The 22,884-nt window shown below is 35.3% G+C and overlaps 2 protein-coding genes and 1 pseudogene across 2 annotated transcripts; 2 read left to right on the plus strand and 1 right to left on the minus strand.

Annotated features, from left to right (window-relative positions):
* Nucleotides 1-22,884, plus strand: part of LOC140857335 (heat stress transcription factor B-4d-like) — a 53,964-nt pseudogene that overhangs the window by 17,650 nt on the left and 13,430 nt on the right.
* LOC105042848 (monothiol glutaredoxin-S11) lies at nucleotides 110-14,403 on the plus strand. Its single transcript, XM_073256499.1, is given in 4 exon segments — nucleotides 110-477; nucleotides 5,274-5,348; nucleotides 12,964-13,465; nucleotides 13,468-14,403. Coding segments are annotated over 4 exon segments (1,497 nt in total). The 5' UTR covers nucleotides 110-309; the 3' UTR covers nucleotides 14,220-14,403.
* LOC105042876 (heat stress transcription factor B-4d-like) lies at nucleotides 14,457-20,515 on the minus strand. The gene is made up of 2 exons (XM_010920227.4): nucleotides 20,157-20,515; nucleotides 14,457-15,095 (listed from the first exon to the last, which is right to left on the minus strand). The coding sequence occupies exons 1-2, from the start codon at nucleotides 20,412-20,414 to the stop codon at nucleotides 14,814-14,816; spliced, it is 540 nt and encodes a 179-aa protein (XP_010918529.1). The 5' UTR covers nucleotides 20,415-20,515; the 3' UTR covers nucleotides 14,457-14,813.

A 22,884-nucleotide genomic window follows, 5' to 3' on the forward strand; every position in this document is an offset into this window, starting at 1 on the left:
TTGAGGTCCAGGATGGTCCCTAAATTGGAAGCCTCCAGGTTGGTCACACGTGTTGTGCTGTTTTTTGCCCTTTTTTCGGCCCTCCTCATCCGCTCTCCAGCACGAAAGGGGAAATATACGATGCGCCCGGAATCTCGCCTCCGCCTCACGCAAAAAGAGAACCCAAAGCGGCCTAAAACATTGAAGACGAGACTACCCTTCCGCTGGCCTTTCCCCTTCTCTCAAGAGCTCTCTTCTGGCATTCCTTCGCCGCCTCCTCTGTCTCAAAAAAGCAAACAGTAGACGGGCGGAGAGAAAACAGCGAAGAAGATGGGCAGCGTTAAGGACGTGCAGTCGAAGAAGGATCTCGACGACTCGCTCCGCGGGCCCGCTCCCGTCGTTCTTCACTTCTGGGCGTCCTGGTGCGAGGCCTCGAAGCAGATGGATCAAGTCTTCGCCCATCTCGCTACCGATTTCCCCCACGCCCTCTTCTTTAGGGTCCGCTCCCATCTTCCCCTCCTCCTATTTTGAGATTTATATGACCAGTCTATTTGATACGGTCTGCTATTCCTTTCTTCTTTAAATCCTTTTGCTCACGTTTTAAAGGTTTTGCCTTTGATCGAGAATTTGGTCGATTCAAGTTGATATCTTCTCTAGGTTTTGTTTTATTGTTTGCTATCAATCTATTGAATTATTTGAATTTCTGAGTGGGAAAAAATATATATGTGATTAGGGCTATTGTGATGATTATGAGAATGGGGTGTTCCAAAAAGTTCGCTTTGCTGTTTGTATATGGGCATATTTCTGCTGATTGGTTTGTTTAAGGAGAAAACTTTTCTTCTTTACACTAGCTTTCTGCAGTCCTGTGTCTGTAGGGAATTTGTATAGTCGATAGTGAAAGGGTGTCCATCCACGCTTAACTCCTAGTTGCAGGAATCTTCAAAAGTCGCGCATCTTTTGGAACTTATGCTGTTTTCCTTGTCAACTACCACTTACTATCACAAATTTGTGGCCTCTCTCTCTCTCTCTCTCTCTCTCACACACACACACACGCACACACACTCTCTCTCTCTCTCTCTCTCTCTCACACACACACACACACACACACACACACGTCCTCGGCCTTTTCCACTAATTTTGAATATTTCACTTTCAATTTTTTTGCCTTCTGTTTTAAAATACACTTTCCAAGGTTTCCTATTCTACAGTATGTCAGGCAACTAAATAAGCAATATAGCTTGCTATCGGATAGGATAGCAACATTTGTCTCTCAAGCAATCTAGTAAGAATTAATTTATCATATAATCGATTTTTGTTGTTTCATCACTTTCCAGTATATCTGCTCTACAAGTCCTGATTTTTGATAATAGGATGAAATTAAAAAGACTTGCATTGGTAATTATTCATCAGCTATATGTAGTAGTTTTAATGCCTTGGTGTGTGCAAACTTTGTGAATTTTGAAAAGTTTTGATTGCCTATTGTTATGCAAGATCTGAGCTTGAGTAAATAGTAAGATCAGGATTAAGTCTATAAAAGGAGGGTGGCTATTTATTTGTTCAGTTTTTGTGCAGAACCTCTTTGAAGTTCTTCATTTTCTTTGGTGTTATGTCGCATTGTTCATGCTAGGCTTGCCACTATGTGTAAGGCCTAGGCTCATGATGGAGTAAGGCTACTAGGAAATACACCTCCTCTCTTGCATTTTCTTCTTTTCGTGTTTCGAGTAGAAATATCTCTTCTTCAAAATTTCTTTCCTTCAGCCTTTTCTCAACCATAGCTCATATTATGCTAGATTTGAATATGTTACATGCCCCTTATCTACCCATGTATGATAGATGTCATCACCATTAATCTTCAAAGTTTACAAAGAGTTGAATGTCAGTGTTTCTCAAGAAATTCTTGCAAAGACTAGTTTTTGGTTCTCATCATTAAAACCCCTTCAAGCCCAGTTAAAGCCCTAGTACTGAGATCCTGAATTGGCTACTAGTCATCTGTGATTTGTTTATGATTATAAGCATTTCTAGCAACCTGAATTGAGCACAGGTATGAGGGTGGCTTTGGGTGCAGATGTAGGACAGGGTTTCTTTATAAGATTTAGCATAATAAGCACTTCACCAAGCGGGTGCAGGAGAAAATATCTTGAGAGATTCTGAAGTGGGTATGGAACCTAGATAGAAATTACATGAACATCACCGTGTTAATTCACTTCTGTTGGAATTCAGGTTTGGTACTGAAATTTTAGCGATCTACAGTTCAACCTTAAGTCTTCTAAAGGGTCTTCACCTAAATTGATGCATTCCTCTATGTTGTCCTGCATCATCATGATGTTTATGCAGTGGCTAAGGGTGCACTGCTGGTCTCACTTGAAGTGTTCGAATTCTTTACTCATCTCCAATATTTAGATGATAAAACAATTGAAGAGCAAAATAGTTTACTATCCTGAAATTTCAACATGTTCATTTGATTGTCAATTTCAGAATTAAAGGATCAGCCATGTTAACATGATTCTCATAAGCAATAGACTTGTACAAGTTTAAACTTATGTTCTGCATAGGTGCATAACTAGGAAAGAAAAATCACACCCGTTAAATTCAACTCTGTATTGATATTTAAATTATTATATATACATTTTAAAAAAAAATTGATGAGAAGAATTTCATTTTTTATAACATAATATGGACAAACAATAGAAAATACTCATGTTTCTTAAAAATCAAATCCTATGTAGTAATGGTGTATAAAATTAATCTAGATTCCACGAATGAAGCAATATTTCTCAAAAGAAATGTATGAAATAGAAATTTGATGATCTACTGATCCATGGAAACTAAATGTGATGAGCCTTAAATTCATCAGAACCATCTAGACGAGTTAAAGAAATATTATTATGTAAATAAATAATTTTGTTACATTATGACAAGTCAACTTTTATATTGGTGAAAATATACCAACATGAAAAAAAAATCAAAAGAAAGAACCCTAATTCCTAAAGAGCAATGATTGATGGCCCACTCAGGGAAAGTGCAATAATCTCAGTTTCTAGGTGTGTGTGAAATCACAGTAACCTGCCGGGTGATTATTTGGAAGCAGACAGAGCAGATAATTCATGGGCCATTTGTCTAATGATTAGTAAAAGGGAAAAAAACTTGGATGCATGAAAGCAACAAATAAAGGAAAGCTAGAAACTGGAAAATGCTCCCACCGGCACTGTTCAACTTCTTTACTTAGTAGCAACAACATTCAGAATGATCATGAGGCAGACAGACAAAAAGGGAGGAAGTGTGAATGGGCTTTAAAGAGGAAGACATAAGAGGTTGCCCCAGTTGGTAACTTTTTTGTCATGTAGCAACAGCTCAAGTTTCAGTGGACTCTATGACTCTGTTTATGTTGCGGTTTGACGTTGAATTTGGATTATGACGTGGTTGTCTGAGACCAAGTGTTTGGTGGCATGCTCCATAAAACACAGAGATAATGGAAAACTTGGCTTAATAATGGTTTGGTTGTGGGATAGGTATAAGAAAGTTGGGATGGGATAATAGCAACGCATGTAAGGGATCATAATCAAGTAAAAATCCATCTCTAAAATGGATGATAAGAACCCCCCGCCAAAAAAAAGTCCTTTTCATCTTAGAAGTCTATATTGAATGGATTTTTTGAAGTCAGAAGTGACTTCACAATCGATTCTCTTCGATTATTTTAGAGTTCTGGTAATTTCTCCACCCAAAATTTCTTAGGTATATTATACATATTTCACAAATCGAGAACCCCCTCCCTTAGCTTGGATATAGGAAGAACAAGATTTCCAAGACTCAAGACTGATTTGACTAAAAGCATGTTGGTTTGAAAACTCAATATGGTTTGCAAATATTACAGATGCTTTAGTCTCAAAGAGTAACTATGCCTCCTTCACCAAATAACCATGAATGAGCATAGTTTTGGTGGCCTTTGAGCTGGTTTCATCTGGGTGAATCAGGGATTTAATTTCTGCAAGCTGACAATTTGCCATATTAAGCCTGTTATTCCTATCTCATAATTGATAAAATATTTATGTAAACCAAAATGTTTCATATCTAACTAGTGGAAGTCTGTTGGTCCAGTGGGTGGTTTCACAAACCAGTCTAAATATTTTGAATATTTTGTCAAGTTATTGTGATAGAGAGAACCACTTTAATTGTTCATGCAAAATTGGACCATTTGGTAGGAAGCATATTAAAATATTTTCATAATTATTTTAGTTTCTCAATTCGATTTGTATTGCCAGAATATGAAATATTTATTAGATGCTTTGTTCATATAAAATTTTAAACTGTGTCAAATATTTATGAATCTCATTACATACTCCATAAACTTGAATACTGGAATTACATACAACATCTCTAGGTTCTTAAGCCTCTTGGTATTCTTTTCGATCTAGTACAATGACATATTACATAATTCTAGGTTCTACATGTGCTGGAAGTTTATATTGGATGCTTTCCCATTAATACTCATGTTTGGTTACAATGTTTCTTGAGTCATTGGGTGAGATGTATTGTTCAATCTTTAGCTCATTTCTTTTTTTGCTTTGGTATATTTTTTTTGGTGACATGTTTGTAATGTAAGAAGCTAAATTTGGATTTTCTTGTTTCACTATATATTGAATACCTTTTGCTTGCTTGTTGTAATTTTATCATCAGCTTAGCAAGGACTCTTTTTTATTTTTTTTTCAAAAAGAAAAAGAAAGGAATAAATTGAAAAAAAAATTATAGCTTCAAATCTAAATAATAAAATTTAGATCATTATTTTTTATAATAAGTCATTAGATATTCTACATCTCTTTATGTCAGAAATATAAGATAAGTAAATCAATTAATACTAAGAATGCCATGCAAGATTTAAGATCATAAAGTTAATTTTCACTACATTGTATTAACAAATGAAGAATGCATGTATGATAGATATCATGACAATGAAAATTATTGTATCATCTGTATAATCACTTGAGATAATCTTGTTTTATTAAGTACATGGCCATGGAATGCTTAATTTTGAAAGTGAATTGTATTTAGTTCAAACATATAGGTAAATAAGATATAAGTGCATGAAGTGTTTATGGATATGGTATTACCAAATGAATCATCAAATGTGAACCATATGTCATATAAACTTTTTGATTAAGATTGTATCATCCTTTTTATTTTTCTAGTCAATATATTTTTGTTATTATATGCTCTTTCTTTATATGATTTATTAGGAAATGTAGATTTTCTCTCACTTTAATTTTGCATCTAACTTTGTAGTTTTTGGCTGTTATTAGGTTGAAGCAGAAGAACAGCCAGAAATTTCAGACACTTTTGCAGTTTCTGCAGTGCCATACTTTGTGTTCTGCAAGGTCAGTATAATCTGGGCTATCACACATCTTTCTTCTTTTTTTTTTTTATCGTTATATTTTTTGCAAATGCAGGCCTTCTACTAGCACCTGAAGTAACAAGGAGATACTAACACGTTTTATTTTTAAATTGTAGACAAAATTGAAAGCAAAGATTCGAAGCGACAAATAGTATCCAATATTAAAAAACATGAAATTTATCCATGATGCATACTGTACAATGTATTATTTAAAAGTAAAATGGCATGTAAAAAGCCAACTGCGTTAGCATTAAAAAAAAAGACTTAGGATCCTATAGGGAAGAAAGACATGGAGCAAGGTTTGCCATTTTGGTACTGGTCCCTACATAGGTGCCATGCTGGTAAGGCTCAATACACCTAATACTGGTATGAAGGTCAGTTCTGCGTACCAGTGCTCGATACACCAGCCGTATTGAGTCTTGATTCATTGTCGGTATGATATAGTATAACCAGTACAAGGAGGTATACATGATTTTTGCAAACTATAGCCTGGAATGTTTGGAATTCAAATTAGTCAATGTCAAAAGACATAATATCATAAATCCAATTTAAAGATTATTGAAGTGATGCTGGAGTATTAAATTATTCTCTACGTTTTATATTGCACCCTATTATAATCTTGATTTCATAATTTAACTATAATCTAAGATATGATTAGTTTACAACCATGGATTTAAATCATCCCACGGGGTGCCGGGATAGGGTACTATCCCAAGTATCAAGACAGGATTGTCCCACCATTGCCCTAGCTTCCTAGTTGTGAGTCTTGGGGCATCCCCTATCCCAAGTGTTGGGACAGGGTGGGATGGTGCACATCATATTCCATGAGAAAAATGGGATGGGTCCATCTCATGGGATTTAAAACCTTGTTTACAAAATGCATTGATATCTAACCAAGTTGGTTTTCTATTGGTTAAAATCATAAGCTGCTCAACTATTTTTTAATAATGCAGCAGGCTAAATCCAAATTTGAGCTACTAATTTGTCATTGCAGCTGCATTCTCTAAGTAGTTTTGGTGACTTTTTTGCAAAAAAGTCCTTATATTTTTTTTTCTATTGTTCTGTTTGCAGATATCAAGTTGAAAGATGCAAAACTATTTAAATAAGTTGGATTTGGTTGGTAATTTATTTGTCCTTTATTTTCTTAACATAGTTACAAAGCTATTTTGATATGTGGGAGTGCAAACTCTACAGCCTAGTTTGGAAAGGTGATGGGTATTTTGGTGATAAGCAAGCGTCAAACTTGTTTGGTGCAGCTGATACCAGGTTTAGGTGGGATAGTGCCTCATTTTTATTTGATATAAATGCTATTATCCTAGGGGATGATTGCAGGTTTGATTTAATGCTATTTAGATGTTGTCTGAGGATAAGGAAAGGAAAAGAGTATTTTAAGTTGCATGGACAAATTGCCTCATGAATTTCTTTTGTTCTTGGGTCCACTCAATAGTGGGTAACCAAATTAGATGAGGAAGGCTAAATCCTTATGAGCATTTGGCCTCGAATGCTTCCTAGTGAACATAGCCATGAACATTTCAAAATGAAAATCCACACCAGTAATTATGATCTATGTTATGTAAAATGCCTATAGTTAGAAAGTCATGCATTTTTTTAGGTAGTTTCTCTCTGCATCAAATGGATACGAGATGGATGATTTAATGGTGTGATGCCACATTTTTGGTTGGATCTATGGTAGCAACAAGAATCCAATTCAGTTGAAATTTAGTTTGTATAATATTTAAATCAAGATCAATGATTTGGATTTGTAAATTATATAATATACTTTCGCTTCCAGTTATATTTCTATCATTCATCTGCTCTAGCTTAATGCTTTGGAAAGAGACCTTCAAACATATGATTTTTAAGTCTTTAGGCATTTTATGCAACATATGTTATAATTAATGGTTTGGTTTTTGATTTTGAGGTGTTCATCACTAATTTTCACCTGGAAGCATTTGAGACTAAATGTGAAAAACATTCTTTTGAATCTAGATGCTCTTAGAAACAGTCGAGCCTAACTCATATTAAATTATGTTGACATTATCTTAAACATATTAAAATTTATTATATAATTAAACCACAATCTTGATGTCATAAATTGAGCTACAATCTATGATGTGATTAGTTTAGAATCATGGTTCAAATCTTGGTGGGATGTCCCGTAGGACACCGGGATGGGGTACCATTCCAGTTGTTGGGATGGGACCATCTCACCATCATCCTAACATCCTGGTCAACGTGTCATGGAACATCTCCTGTTCGTAGGGCTATGACAAGGTTGGATGGTGGTGCATCCTGTTCCATGAGAAAAATGGGACAGCTTGTCTCATGATATTTAAAACCATATTTACAAAATGCATTAATATCTAACTAAGTTGGGCTTTCCGTTTTGGTTAAAATCATAAGCTGCTCAACTATTTTTTAATAATGCAGTAGGCTAAATCCAAATTTAAGCTAGTAATGTGTCATTGCAACTGCATTCTTTAATTAATTTTGGTGACCTTTCACAAAATGTCCTTGTATTTTTTTTTCTATTGCTATGTGTTTGTGCATTTCAAGTTCAAAGATGCAAGACTATCCAAATAAGTTGGATTTGGTTGGTAAATTATTTATCTTTTTATTTTTCCTATCATAGTTACAAATTACAATGTTATTTTGATATGTGGGAATGCAAACTTTGCAGCCTAGTTTGGAAATGTGATGGGTATTTAGGTCATGAGCAAGTGTGAAACTTGTTTGGTACAGCTAATGCCAGCTTTAGGTGGGATAATGCCTCATTTCTATTTGGGATAAATGCTATTATGCTTGGAAATAATTGTAGGTTCGATGCAATGCTTTTGGATGTTGTCTGCGGATAAGAAAAGAAAGGGTATTTTAAGTTGCATGGACCAATTACCTTTTGCAATTTCTTTTCTTCTTGGGTCATTTAATGGCAGATAACAATATTACATAGGAAAGCTAAAATGCTAACAAGATTATTTGGCCTTGAATTCTTCCTAGCGAAATTAGTTATGAACATTTCAAAATCAAAATCCACACCATTAATCATGATCATACTATGTAAAATGCCTAAGGATAGGAAGTCATCCAATTTTTTAGGTAGTTACTCCCTACGTCAGATGGATACCAGATGGATGATTTAATGGTGTGATACCACATTTTTGGTTTTATCTATAGTTTAAATATGAATCCAAATCAGCTGAAAATATGTATAACATTTAGATCAAGATCAATGATTTTGATTGGTAAATTATATAATGTACTTTTGCTTATTAGCTACATTTCTACCATTCATTTTGTTCTACTTTGATGCTTTGGAAAGAGACCTTCAAAACAAATGATTTTAAGTCTTTAGACCTTTTATACAACATATGTTATTTTCATTGGTTTGGAACTTTGGATTTTGATGTTGAGATGTTCATCACCAATTTTCACTAGGAAGCATTTGAGGCCAAATGCTAAAAATTCTAGCCTAAATTATGTTGATGTTATATTAAATTATGTTGACTCTCATTAAATTATGTTGATGTTATATTAAACATATTAAAGTATTAGGCAAATATAAGTTGTATTAATATAACACAGTGTTTAGGAATCAGTCGGTCGACCCACCCACTGGGGACTCAAGAGCTTTGGTGGGTCTGGTCAGTAATGACCCGCAATTTGGGAGAAAACACCTGCTAGGTCAGATGGTTGAATCTTTTGTCAAGTCAACTCAATTTTGCCCATCTGGGTCTGTATAAAAGCGTTAAAAGAAAACTAAAAGTTATACATGCTGTAATTCAAACCTATGCCATTTAACACATTAGCTCCTCTTCCAGCCATCAAGACACTTTATGGTGCTGTCTTAGTGTAAGAATTTATTATCCTTATATTACTTATTAATTTACTGTTTTATAATATTTATTGATTTATTTTATTTATGATGTCAGGGTCATTATGTTGACCTGTTGACCCATGACCCAGCAACCAAAAGGGGTTTTTCAGGTCAATGGGTTCTGAACATTGATATAACATGCATTATATTGCACTATATTATAAATTATACTTTTATAATGAACTTATTATTTTTTTGTTACTATAAATATTGCGATATTATATTCGTAGCCATCAATATAATGGATGATTGATGCAGTGAGCAACAACCATTTTGGGAGGTGTCTGTTGGTCAAATTTAGTCTCAATTAATGCACCAACTATTCAAACCCTTTGACTTCTATCAACAATCTTTAGCCTGTAAATAGTCACCACCAGCCAGCATTAATTAGGTTTGTTAGTGGGTTGCAAATGGTACTCCTAGGAGGTTTCTATCAAGGGAATGGGTGTTAGTGTTTGGGGCAAGTTCCCAAACAGCTCACTATATAGCCCACTTCAAGTCCTTGTAAGCCTTGTTGTAACCAGTCTTCATTGGCAATCAAAGTTTAGTTTCCTTCTTTCATTCCAAAAGCTTCTTGTATGCTATCAACTATGTAAGACACCGTGATATTATCTATAGTATTTTTAACGGTGACAGTTTTGAAAACAGAGAATATTCTCTCTTGTTTTTGTCAGTCAATTTTATGACAAAAATAACCCCCTTGTTTATAAAAAATATGTTGGTTGTCCACTTTCTTACCTGTGTTAATTACTTTAATGCACTCCCCTAAACAAATTGGACTCTATCACTCCACCCCCACACCTCCCCCCACCCGACCCAAAAAAAAAAACAACAAAAACAAAAAACAAAAAAAGTACGTTGCAGATGCCCCATTGCTAGTGTAATGATATATTAGGATTGATGTATTATGTATATTATATTATACATCATTGTATAATATGATTGTGTTGATAATGTATGATATAATGTTATAATATATGCAATATATTGATAATATAGGTCATGGTTATGTTATATTATACATCATTGTATAATATGATTGTGTTGATAATATATGATATAATGTTATAATATATTAAATTGTGCAATATATTGATAATATAGGTCATAGTATGTCACAGTATTATAGTAATATAATCAGGGATTCAAGTCCCAGTGGGACGTCTCGTGGGACATCGGGGTGGGGTACCATCCCATGTGTTGGGACAGGCCGTCCCACTAGCATCCCAGCATCCCGATCGAGACGACTTGCGACATCTTTTGTCTTAAGCATCGGGATGGGGCGGGATGGTGATGCGTCCCATTCCATGGGAAAACAGGGACAGCTCGTCCTACGGGATTTAAAATTTTGAATATAATATTTGCATTATTCATATGATATTATTGCAATATTGTAATATAAGCATTGTTCATATAATGTTACTGTAATTTATATTGTATGCATTATGCATGTAATAATGTGTCACATTATTTTATGAAAATGTTAGATACTATAATGATCTTATAAAATGTTAATATTAGTAAAATATAATGCATATCGAAAATTATTAGTGAGGCTTAATTCCAGGCGCAACTCGATACCACCAGCCACCACCTACCCCTACATCTTGCCCTACACCACCCAGTATAAAACTATACCCATAATCTCTGGTTCAAATTGATTGTCAGGGATTACAATCCCTACCAGTCAAATTGTTCATTTTCCATTCATCCACGGGTTTGACAGGAGTAAAGGGGTCCTATCCCCTTTATATGAAAGAATGGCTAATAGTAGTGACAGAATCTTCTCCTTTTAAACTGAGAAGACATGAAAACAAACTCTATGATCTTTTTTAAAGCCTGAAGGAACCCAAACCTGTACTGGTTTGTTCGAATCCATGCTGATGGTATCAAAAGCATCGCTTTGATACAAACTGGATGGATGATAGGCACTAGCATTCATCTGATTATTGGGTCCATGATACTGATACATGTATGTGCTGCATGACATGCTCTTTCGAAGACTAACACTCAAATCCATGATAAAGAGGGATGGTGGAGATGGATATTGAAGGGATATTGCTATTGTCAGTTTAAATGATACATGAGATTGATGACACTTTTATGCACAATTTGGGACTATGTGACATGGAAACTATTCATGAAGCTTGGCTGTCTGCCTTTGGATAAATTTGCAATCAGAAACAGAAGCATTGCCCTTTATAAAGTCTGAAATTAGTACGAGTTTAACTCACAAGCAAGATTTTGAGTGCTGAGCAGTGTTGGTTGACTCTCTGATATCATGCCATTTGATTGCCAGAACTTGATACGGGTTGGCATAGCACTTGCTCATTCTTATTTTAAGTCATTTTACCTTTTTGGCATGATGTGGCAGGTGTGCTAGCATGTCCACTAGAACCAGCACTTAACTACTGGCTCATAAGTCATGTGTAGATATTTCAAATCTCCATATTGGGTAAGTATCAAATACCAATGCTCACTCAATGGATACTTCTAGGATACATGTTGATACTTCTATAAAGTACTCTGTTTCTCAAAATTAAATAAAAAGCTCCAGATACTTCCTGAATACACTCTAGATGCTCCCAGGATACCTCCAAGAATGAAGTGGAGGGTTTTCTCTCTTTTTTTATTAATGTGGATCTCTTAATGATGAATGGTTGATTTTGGAATTTATGATGTTGATATTAAAATGTAGAATATGGGCTGTGGTCTGTGGATTTGAATGACGACTGGATGATAAGTTTGTGGAATTTGATGTGAGTGTGTGCTGCATGGACTGTTATTTTAATGTGCTAGCCTGCTGCATGAATGCTTTGTTGCTGTATCCTAGCCATATTGTATCCTATTGTTTCAAGATTTTTTGTACTGGCATATCTGTATCATTTTTTTTGTCCAGTATTTTATCCATGCTTCCTAGCATAATAGTAGAGGTTATTTGCCAACAGTATCAAATCAGTGGAAGGAGATGCTAAGAGTTGTGCTCGTTGTTATATTATCGTGATTTGTGAATCTTGCTTAGGTAAATGCTTTGCTGTTGGTCTTGTCCTTTGATATGTTAGTCACCAAACGTGATGGACGTTGATTGCATGGTGTTATTGTAGCCAGAAGTTTGGATGGTTGGGATCATATGTTATGACTCTTAGAAGATTCAGAGCTTATTCTAGTTTCACCTTTCCCTTGTTTAGTGCACCTTTATATGTTTCCAGTATTGCAAATACTTGACCAGTCATGGGTTACCACGCACGTGAAACTCTTTTTCCTCTATTAGTTTAACTATTATTAAATTGATTTAAGGAACAAGTTCATAAAATGAAAGAGTAGAAATTTAAAAGCAGTATGAAAAGAGTGCTTGCAGTAAAGTGATTAAGGAAAAATCTTAAAAATCTGAAAGGCAATCTTAAAATACATTTTTAGTTGCAGCATACAGCTTGTTCTTATTCCCTTGCAGCATCCACTTTGTTGATCCTCGATAAATTTGGACTTGTTGCTCAATTCAATTTTGTGCTGATACATTTGGATATCTGCTTGTTGGTATTCTATTGGAACAATTTTGCTACAAGTTCACGATCTTATTAAATTCTAACCAGAATAATCTGGAAGTGCCAATGATTTCCTGCTTTCCATTTGGTTGATAAGATGATTTGAATGTTGCTCATTGGGGGATTGCTTGCAATTGTGGTCCTTAACAAGAAAATACTGATGATGTTTTTTCTGTTGTCAGGATGGTAAAACTGTTGATACACTGGAGGGTGCAAATCCATCCAGTCTGGCTAACAAAGTCGCAAAAGTTGCTGGACCTACTAATCTTGCAGAATCTGCTGCACCGGCCAGTCTTGGCGTGGCTGCTGGACCTACTGTTCTGGAAACAGTCAAAGAGCTGGCAAAAGATAATGGTTCTTCACACAGGGAAAGCCCAAGCTCTGACCTTAATGATAAATTGAAGCTACATCTACAACAGCTTGTGAATTCTCATCCTATTTTCCTGTTCATGAAAGGAAGTCCCGAGGAACCAAAGTGTGGGTTTAGCCGGAAGGTTGTTGAAATTTTAAAAGAGGAGGGAGTTCAATTTGGAACCTTTGATATACTTACAGATAATGAAGTGCGTGAGGAGATGAAGAAGTTTTCGAACTGGCCAACCTACCCTCAGCTTTTTTGCAAGGGTGAGCTTCTTGGTGGCTGTGATATTGCAATCGCCATGCATGAAAGTGGTGAACTAAAGGAGGTTTCAGAGATCATGGAATTCCTGTTGTTTCCAGTGAAACTAAAGTTGGAGAATCGGCAAAACCCGAGCTTCCTGTATCTGGGAAAGTTGGAGGTGTTTCTGACTCCACAGGCCTCAGTGCTGCATTGACGTCTCGTCTTGAAAGCCTTATTAATTTGTGCCCTGTTATGGTGTTTATGAAAGGGAAACCTGAGGAGCCGAAGTGTGGATTTAGTCGAAAGGTGGTTGAAATTCTCCATCAGGAGAAGGTTGCTTTTGACAGCTTTGACATTCTTTCTGATGATGAAGTCAGGCAGGGACTCAAAGTTTACTCCAACTGGTCTAGCTATCCACAACTATATATAAAAGGTGAGCTGATTGGAGGATCAGATATTGTGTTGGAGATGCAGAAGAGTGGGGAACTGAAGAAAGTACTGGCTGAGAAGGGGATTGTTCCAAAAGAAAATCTTGAGGATCGGCTGAAAAATCTGATCTCCTCATCAGCAGTAATGCTTTTCATGAAGGGCACACCAGATGCTCCCCGCTGTGGTTTCAGCTCAAAGGTTGTGGATGCTCTTCAAAAGGAAGGTATTAGCTTTGGGTCCTTTGACATCCTGAGTGATGAAGAAGTGAGGCAGGGATTGAAGACATTTTCTAACTGGCCAACCTTCCCTCAACTCTATTACAAAGGTGAGCTTATTGGGGGTTGTGACATTGTATTGGAGATGCATAATAATGGGGAGCTCAAATCTGCTCTTTCTGAGGAGGGATTTTGATCATCAAAAGATGAAAGTATCATTGAGATTTGTCTTTTAGCTTTCAGATCGCTTGATGTCTTAAAATAGTTACTTGATGAGTTGATGTATGTACTGTTCAACAACGTGCATCCCTAAACCTAAAATCTAAAATTCTATGAACAGTATGGCATGGACTTATGCTTCTAAGATATTCCATTTCATCTGTTTTGTCTTTGGTTTTCACTGTGGACTTGCCCTCTGTAGTTCTATAGCAAGCTAGTAGCCCAAGGTTCAACAGTGTTAAGTCTCCATTTGAGTCCAGTTACTGCTCATGATTGCCTGTTTGCATAATTTGGTTTAGGTATTAGTATTTAATGTATTGAACCTCATTAACTTCGTTTTTATGTATATGAAAGAAAATTATTTTCATGAGAGTTGGTAATTAATAAGAAATTATACAGAAAAAGGTCTGTGAGTGTTGAATGCTTAGTTGATCTGGAAAATGTTTGATTTGTCATATAGTTCCAGTGTGTGTATTGAAAATGATTTTCCATGGTGGAGAACGTGTGCCATTTTTCGCTTTCAACTTGGAGAAAATTTATTCTCTGTACTCAGGAAACGACGTTTTCGTCATCATCTGACATATTGGGATAGGCGTTTTAGCAATTCTCCCTCGAGAGCCTTGTAATGTTTGATCTGCGACAGCAGCTCTGCATTCTTTTGCTGTAGGACCTTGTTTTCTTCAAGTAGATCATTCTCTACTGGAGGTGGGCATTTTTCACAGGCTTTTAGAAAACTAGGGAAGACACTTGGTTCACATTTTCTTCTAGTAATCTCTGCTAGCAAATGCCTTCTGCCCTTTTGAAACTTCTCATGCCGGAATTCCCAACGATCAGAAGCAGATTTTTTGAATCCCTGAAATAGTTTGACCAAAATATAAATCCACAGATAATGTTGATTTTTTTTTTTAATTATTGCAGCGTACAGATTCTGTCAGTACTCTAACCAATATCAGCACAAATTGTAAATCTGTAAGTGTGCGCGTGTTTTTGATTATAGCAACATACAAATATTATTGATAGTTTACATGTTTTCTACGGAGAGAACTTTGTGAAGTGGACAGCCCGATCACTCGTTGATATCTCTTTTTTTTTTTTTTAAACTGGCAACAGAAGATCTTTGAGATGGCTTTATAGTTCTTCACTCCAAGTGGCAAAAATCTTTTACTTTTACTTCATTTTATTCTCTATGTTGTGCCTTCCTTCTTTCTCAATTATTCATGATATTGAAGTGAAGTCTCTACAATTCCTTCAAGTTCGGTACCACAGAATATGGTTCTGAACTATTTAATGAAATGGAAAAATTAACATGACAGCAGAAGCAAAATTAAGAGTTCAAATGATTGTTCAGAAAAAAAAAAAAGAGTTCAAACGGATGGAGGACTATACACAACAGCAAGTTCAGAAAAAAGGGGAAAAAAATATCAAATATAACGTAAAACCTCACCGCTAGCTTGGATACTTGGTGACAAGACGAACGAATATATGAAGGGAAGAAGAGAAAAAAAGGAGTCATTTGAATTCATCAGAGATTATCTCAAGAAGGGCAGAAGAAATAAGTTATAAAGCAATTCTTATGATTCTGGATTAAGCATCTCATGTATTTTTTGAGTCAAGCACTTGAATCCAATCTCATTTGATTGATAACCTATAATTCACCATGTAAATACCTGTCCAATTTGGAATTACTTGAGGACAAATACTGAAAAAAAAAGGGTTGTTGGCAAATACATGTAACCTTTGAATAATGAAAATATTATGAGGAATAAACAATTATGGGATAATAGAGAGGTGGTTTTGTAGTAGTAATTTCTTCTTGGCAAATTTGTGATGCATATATGAAAGAAATTTTATGCTCAATAGTGACATTAAGAGATTGACCATTGAGAGGGTTACCATCTCTTTTTTGATAATTGAAGGGGGTGAAGTTAAAGTGAAACAATAGAATTAGGCCAAGATTGAGTCCAGGTCTCTCATGTGTTGGCACCCCTAAGTTCTGCAATCTCTTGATGCATGTTCTTCTAAACAAATGTAACAGTGGCATTTAGTCAGAGCTATGACCTTGACCTGCTTTTCTAAGATTGACCTATTATATATAGTCATCCTCAAGGATGGTTTGGATGTGTTTCATGGATTGAAGTATGCATGCCAAGGACAAGCATGCTCTATATTTCACTTTCAGTTTAGTATTCTTCAAACATGAAATCAACAAGGACAACAACCTAGGACACAACAAGAGAAATCAATGTTCTTTGTTTTCTCACTTTTTTTAGTAGACCAAAATTTGATAAGCAAAAATACCAGTATCCTTTGAGGGCAAAATAAAAGCTTCCTTTTTCCTTCTTTCTTTCCCCACCTACTCAACCTTTTGTTCTGTCTCGTTTTATTATCTGAACGAAATGGTGTGATTGTTTGTCACCATTATCTGATAAAAAGAGCAATAATTGAAGGTACCATAGATTGACAATAGCTTTTCGACATTTTATTTAACCATCGAGAGATAGGCCATTGAGTTTTTGATATCCAAAGTTGAAATAACAGAGAATGAGGAAGGGTAATGGCTCGAATAGCCAATTTATGTCGAGTGCAATGATGATGAGGAGAAGCTTTTCTTTGGAAGATTGAAGGTCCAGAAATATTTTTCTTTAGGATACTAGCCCGAAAGTTATCGACTAATTCAATAGGATAAGCTTTTCTATATCCAAACTGTTATTTTGTAACCAAGGCATTTTAAATCATTAAATTGCTATTTACAGAGTTCCAATATAATCCAAAAAGGCCAAAAAGACAAGCTCATAAAATCTTTAGAATCCTAATCCAGAAAATACTCTAAATCTTTGTTTATGAATTTAGGAAATCTTTAAATCCTAATCTTAGAAGTGAGAGTTCCAAATCTAAGAAATGCTTAAAATATCACAATAAATTATTTTTGAAAATATGAATGTAAATAGGCTTATCTCTATGTATATCATTGCCAAGTTTTTATTCGCTTGCATAGCACATGATCGATGCTAGTTGTATTTAATAAGAGAGGTTTTTGGAGCTACGTAGGTTATGGGAAACTCTTTTGTAACTGGACTTATGGGGAAATTATCAGGGTGTTTACAAGAAATTTTGAGGTGGATGATGCTCAACCCTTTTGAATAATGGTGATGCATTGCTTATGCTTAATGTTAGTGATTTATTAATTAAAAATAATTTCGGGTCCATCCAAGGACCTATAAATAATTTTTTCTTTATAAATAGAGAGAGAACAAAACATAGTATTCAAGGAAGCTATGGACAACAAATAGCTGCCAGCATACTGTTCTGAAGAACATTATGATACAGCATGGTTTTGTAAAAGTTTCCGTCAACCCTCATTGTTATAAATCTCACCTCCATTGAATCCCAAAAACTATTCAATGGGAATATAATAGTCTGTCTTAATAAGGAAAGCTATGCACCAAAAATTTTCTATTTGAGCAACAACACTCCTAGATATGTGCATTGACAGAAATAAAATAGGTTAGATGAAGATGTGTCATGATGCGGAGAGTCAAGAAACCCTCCGAAGGAAGTAAAGATAACAATTAACATGAAGAACTAATAAGGAAAATAGTAAATAATGTTAAAGAGGCTTAATAATGAGTTTATACAACCGCACAAAAATTAAGGTTTATGTGAAAAAACTTTGGAATTGATCCATCACAAATAAGATCAATAACAAAATAAATTTGCAAGTACTCTTCTAAACCTAAAGGACTCGTTTGGTTAATGAAAAGAGGAAGAAAGTATGATCAACAGGAAAATAGAGGAACCATTCTTATTTAGTTAAAGTTTTCAAAAGAGAGAGATTAAAAAGTAAAATTTTTATGGAAATAAATTTTTCATATTTCATAAAAAAGAAAAAATCATGTGGGACATAGATTTTTGACTTTTCCATGGAAAGAAAATTGACATTATTTTTTTTTCTAAAAATATCCTTAAATTTAGAAATAGAATCTATTAAGGTCTTTTATTTTATTAAAGATAACAAATATTTTATACAGTTTTCTACGAAAATAGATGCTCAACCAAATGTAAATAGATGGGGTAAGGTCTCTAGAATGTGCTATTTTTTTTATGATCAACCAAATATCTTAAAATTACTTTCTCAGCATCATATTCTCAAAAAACAATTTTTTAAAAATAATATTTTAATAAAAAAAATTTACGAATCAAACGAGTCCAAAGTGTTACAACCTAATAATAGAAGATAGGGATTAGTCCTCTAAACTTCTGACTTGAAGGCTCTGCACTACAAATAAACCTTTCAGCAGAACTAACGACTAGAAACCAACTTTGCTAAAGATCACCTTACCTTACCTCTCCCAGATTTTAACTGTGATTGTGAATCTTAAAGAACCTGAGTCTCGAAAAGCCATAGAGTTTGGGCACAATAAACAACTTTAGAGAAACACCCACAGAGATTTTTCCATTTCCTCTTCCAAGTTTTTAATTCTTGCTCCTTTAAAGAACCCTTCTGAAAAAACAATCTACCTATTGTCAAGAAAATTCTTCTTTCCAAATCTTTCCTATCTTGGAAAATACCCTCTCTTTGGGATTGGTTTCTTCTTCAAGCTTGCTTCACTTGGGAATAATTTTCTCAAGCCCTTCTCAACTTGGGAATTATTTTTCTTTTCCCTTCGAGGCTTAATATAGGACACATGGCAGCATGGGGACATATCTCATCTATTTTGATGATATAATAGAAGTAATAACAAAATATCACAGTAGATTTATTAAACAACCGACATTTATTCAAACTAGTAACTTCTAAGAAACTTGAGATCTGATACCATGTGAAAGCTTAATTAGATATTGGGCTAATTAACAAGTTAGACTCTTAAACAAATTGGATTCCAAAATATAGGCTCTCCATGTTCGAAGAAAACGATATCTCCACTTTCTCTCTATTAGAAAATTTATGTTAGGTGGCTTAAATTGACATTAGTCAACTTCTTTGAAATGCTTAAATAAATCTTCTACTCTACCATCTTCAAGTTTTCCTTTGGACTGTGCTTTGAATACATCTTGCAGATATGCAACAAGTATCTGGAAAACTATTGGGGCTACGATTTTCTATGAGATAATTAACAACAACCATAAATACGAGTCGCCTTTCTCCCTCTAGAAAGCAAACTCCGGAAGAATTCCTACAATCCTTTTATCGAAAGAGTAAAAAAATTGGTGTGCTACATGGTCTCTATTAGGCCATCCCTTTGCTTAACCATGGTACAGGAGTTAATGGATGGGGAAGGATTTGCAGTGGTACGTTCTCATCTTTTTGGTTTTGTGGCGTCAAATGGTTACACCATGATAGTCTTGTGCATAACAATTATTACAAATTTACTCTCTCCCCCCCCCCCCCCCACATCCCTCACAGAGTTGGATTCGGGGTTAGCGTGAGAATTTTGAAGGTAATTAAACACGGTAATATAACTCCCAACTGATGTGTTTCTTATAACCGTTGGCTCCTCTCTGAACAATTCCCAACACCAATTCCTTCTTGAAGAGAAAGGAAGAACATGAACCCAGAGCCTGATCCAAGGCTTCCCATGATTAAACAGTATATATTTATATTTCCTTTCCATTCATTTTTATTTATGTATGCATGCTTTAATAAATAAATCCAATAATAATACCAACAAAAAATACCACTCTACCTTGTGGCAACATATCCAGCAACGTATTTAACTCTTCATGCACCATCTTCATGCAAATTTTATCAGAAAAACTAACTGGTAACCTCTCCATGATAAACTAACCACATCCCATTTGTTTCAATGCCTTTTCTTTCATCTAGACTGCTAAAATAAAAGGAAATGAGCAAGGAGAGCAACATATGATAATTGAATCATACTTAAAAATAGACTGCCTAAGATGCCTCACTTACATATGTATTAAGCTGGCGGATGAAGCTGGCAAAGTTGCAGTGCTTGAAGTATTTGGGCAGTATGAACTGTGAGAACTCCTGCGGCAACCACACAACAAACCCACTCCCTTCTTCATTCCATGAGACGACATGCGGTGCCTCCGATCCCTCGACGAGTTCATAAGTCTTCGAGAGGAATGGGGCCAGTGATCTGGCCCTCATGCTCGGTGTGCGGCCCGGCCGGTTCGACGCCGATGCAGTCTTCCTGCTGGCCTCCATGGGAGCTAAGAGTTTAAGTTATTGTTGAGAAGAGGAGGAGAAGCGTCTGACTTTCTTGCTCATTGGAGGTGGCGGTGGCTTCTCTCCACTTGCCTATAATAATTTTCTTCTCCACTTGCACGGGATCCGCGCTCTTTCTTCTTTCTTCTACTGCTTTGCATGTCATTTTTTCTGATGTTAAGGTGATGCGAAGGAGAGAAGCTAGCTTTTGACTGACAAATAAGAGAGCAATAAATGTTGACTATAACGTACAAAGGCGTAAACCGTAATTAACGGGGAGATGTACCCACAAGTGGGGAAAATTGGAAAGGGAATTAAAAAACTGGAAATTAAAGAAAAATTTCCGCTTGGACATTGAAATAGAATAGCATTTAGGGTGCTTAGGCCACGACAGACGGTACGAGAATCGGAATGAATTAGAATAGAGATCAAAATAATTAAATTTTTAAAATATATTTGATTCACGAATAAAATCGAATTCAAAATAAAAATTTGAATATACGGAAGAAGAATAAAAATTGAGTTTTAGATAAATTAAATTATTTTTATTCTATTCTCGAATCGAAATTAGACTCTCTCCAATTAAGTGTCTAAAATGAAAGTCGTCTATTTCGATTCTCACACCGATTCTATTGCTCTTAATCAAACATCGCCTTGAAGAATGTAGCTAGAAGCATGACAAAAAGATATTGTCTTTGTCATTTGTGAAGAGCTTGGTGGCATGGGAACAAGAAAGGGTCCACCAAAGAAGAAATTTATGGAGGGGCCGTAGGCGCCTGATTTTGACCGTTAGTTTCTTTTTTTTTTACTTGTTTTTGAAAAAGGCAACGTGGTTAATGCCTCAGCAAATAGTAATGCAAGGGGGAAAGATACGTGTGTGAGATCAGTTCACACGTCAGCTCATGTTCCTAAGGGGTGTGTATTCTCCTTATAATTGGCTTAATTGTGCAATAACTATCATCAAATTTGCAGTCAAACAGAAGGTCGAGTACCAATCAGAAACAAAAGATGAGGTGTTATCAAGTTTTCCTATAATAAATAAATTTCTACAATGAGGATCTGAGGCTGATATTTCTCTTTCCTTTTAATGAGTCTGAAGTTTTTTCTTGGAAAAATTAAGATGGGTATACAGTCCAGCCAAGTATTGGGGTGAGGGTCACGTAAATACATCGGACTTGCACCAGCTGACTTTTCAAGAAAAAAAGAGTAGTCGCACAAATGAATCAATGCTGGTTAAATAGTGGAAGGAGAAGGCTTCTTACTTTTTTTATAAAAAAAAAAAAAAAAAAAAAAAAAACTATTTTCCCCTCCTATTTTGTTATCTTCTACTTTGTTCTATTTTTCTTCTTTCTCTAATATTTTTTCCTTTTTCTGGTCTCTATTTTATTTTTTAATAAAGTTTAGATGAATTCCCATCTCTTTCTCTCCCACCAAAAAAAGTAAAACAAAACAAAAAAGATTAAAACGTAAAATTAAATTAAAAAATATTTTCTCAGCTAAGAATTTCCAACTGCAATCATAACAAAAAAATTTCTCTATCCATGCTGCATGTTGGGAAGTTAGGAGAGGGAGTCCTATTTATGTATGTCAAAATTTGAATGGCTGAAATTGTGCTTGTGAGAAGCCATTCGCTTAATGTTAGTCATAGCAATCTTTTGTTGACCGCCAATGGCATGTTCTTCGTTGAGCATTAGAATATGCTTCATCACACGAGCATTAAGAATATATTAATTTGTTGGCAGAAGGTGAACTTGGAGAAAATCCTTTTTTTTTTTTTTTCTTGTGTGTGAATTGCCTTGAGATGAATAAGAAGCAGTTCTGCGCTTTTCAGAACCCTTCAACATTAAACAAGAGTGGAAGTGGGCAATCTGAAAGGTCTTAGTAGGTCCACACGTTAGATAGCTAGTGCTATCATCCTTCTCTCTCTTAACATGGACGATAAGAAGAGATTTTTAGACCTGCCTCAATTGATTAAGATAGCCACAAATGGAAGTATCTTAAGAGGTCAAATGATGATGCTAGTTCTTGGACAATATATCTTCTGGTACAACTGAACTTTCCGACGTGATAAACGTGCATGGGATTTGTGCTGGCAGATTCAAACAGACCAAGGCATTATTCAAAGAGACAAAGGTGATGGAAGTCATCAAAACCTTGCAAAGGCTACGAGGTCTGGCCCCATTGTAGATTACTCATGCCGCCAACGCCGGCCACGTTTGATCGTTTGAAACTTTATATGCTTATTTTCTTTCCTATATGTCAACAGATGATACATTAAGAATCATGAATTTTGCAAGAAGGTTTGGTTGCAAGAATCAGAATCAAGATGCCAGCAGATTCAGAATCGATATAATTGGTAGCAATCGTGATATTGTCTATAAAGCTGGGAAAATTGCTTCATGGCACAAAGCATCCCTGGTAATACAATATTGGGCAATAGACTCCTACACTATTTGGATGACTATATAAA

This window comes from Elaeis guineensis, chromosome 4, assembly GCF_000442705.2.
Source record: "Elaeis guineensis isolate ETL-2024a chromosome 4, EG11, whole genome shotgun sequence".
Classification (NCBI taxonomy): domain Eukaryota; kingdom Viridiplantae; phylum Streptophyta; class Magnoliopsida; order Arecales; family Arecaceae; genus Elaeis; species Elaeis guineensis.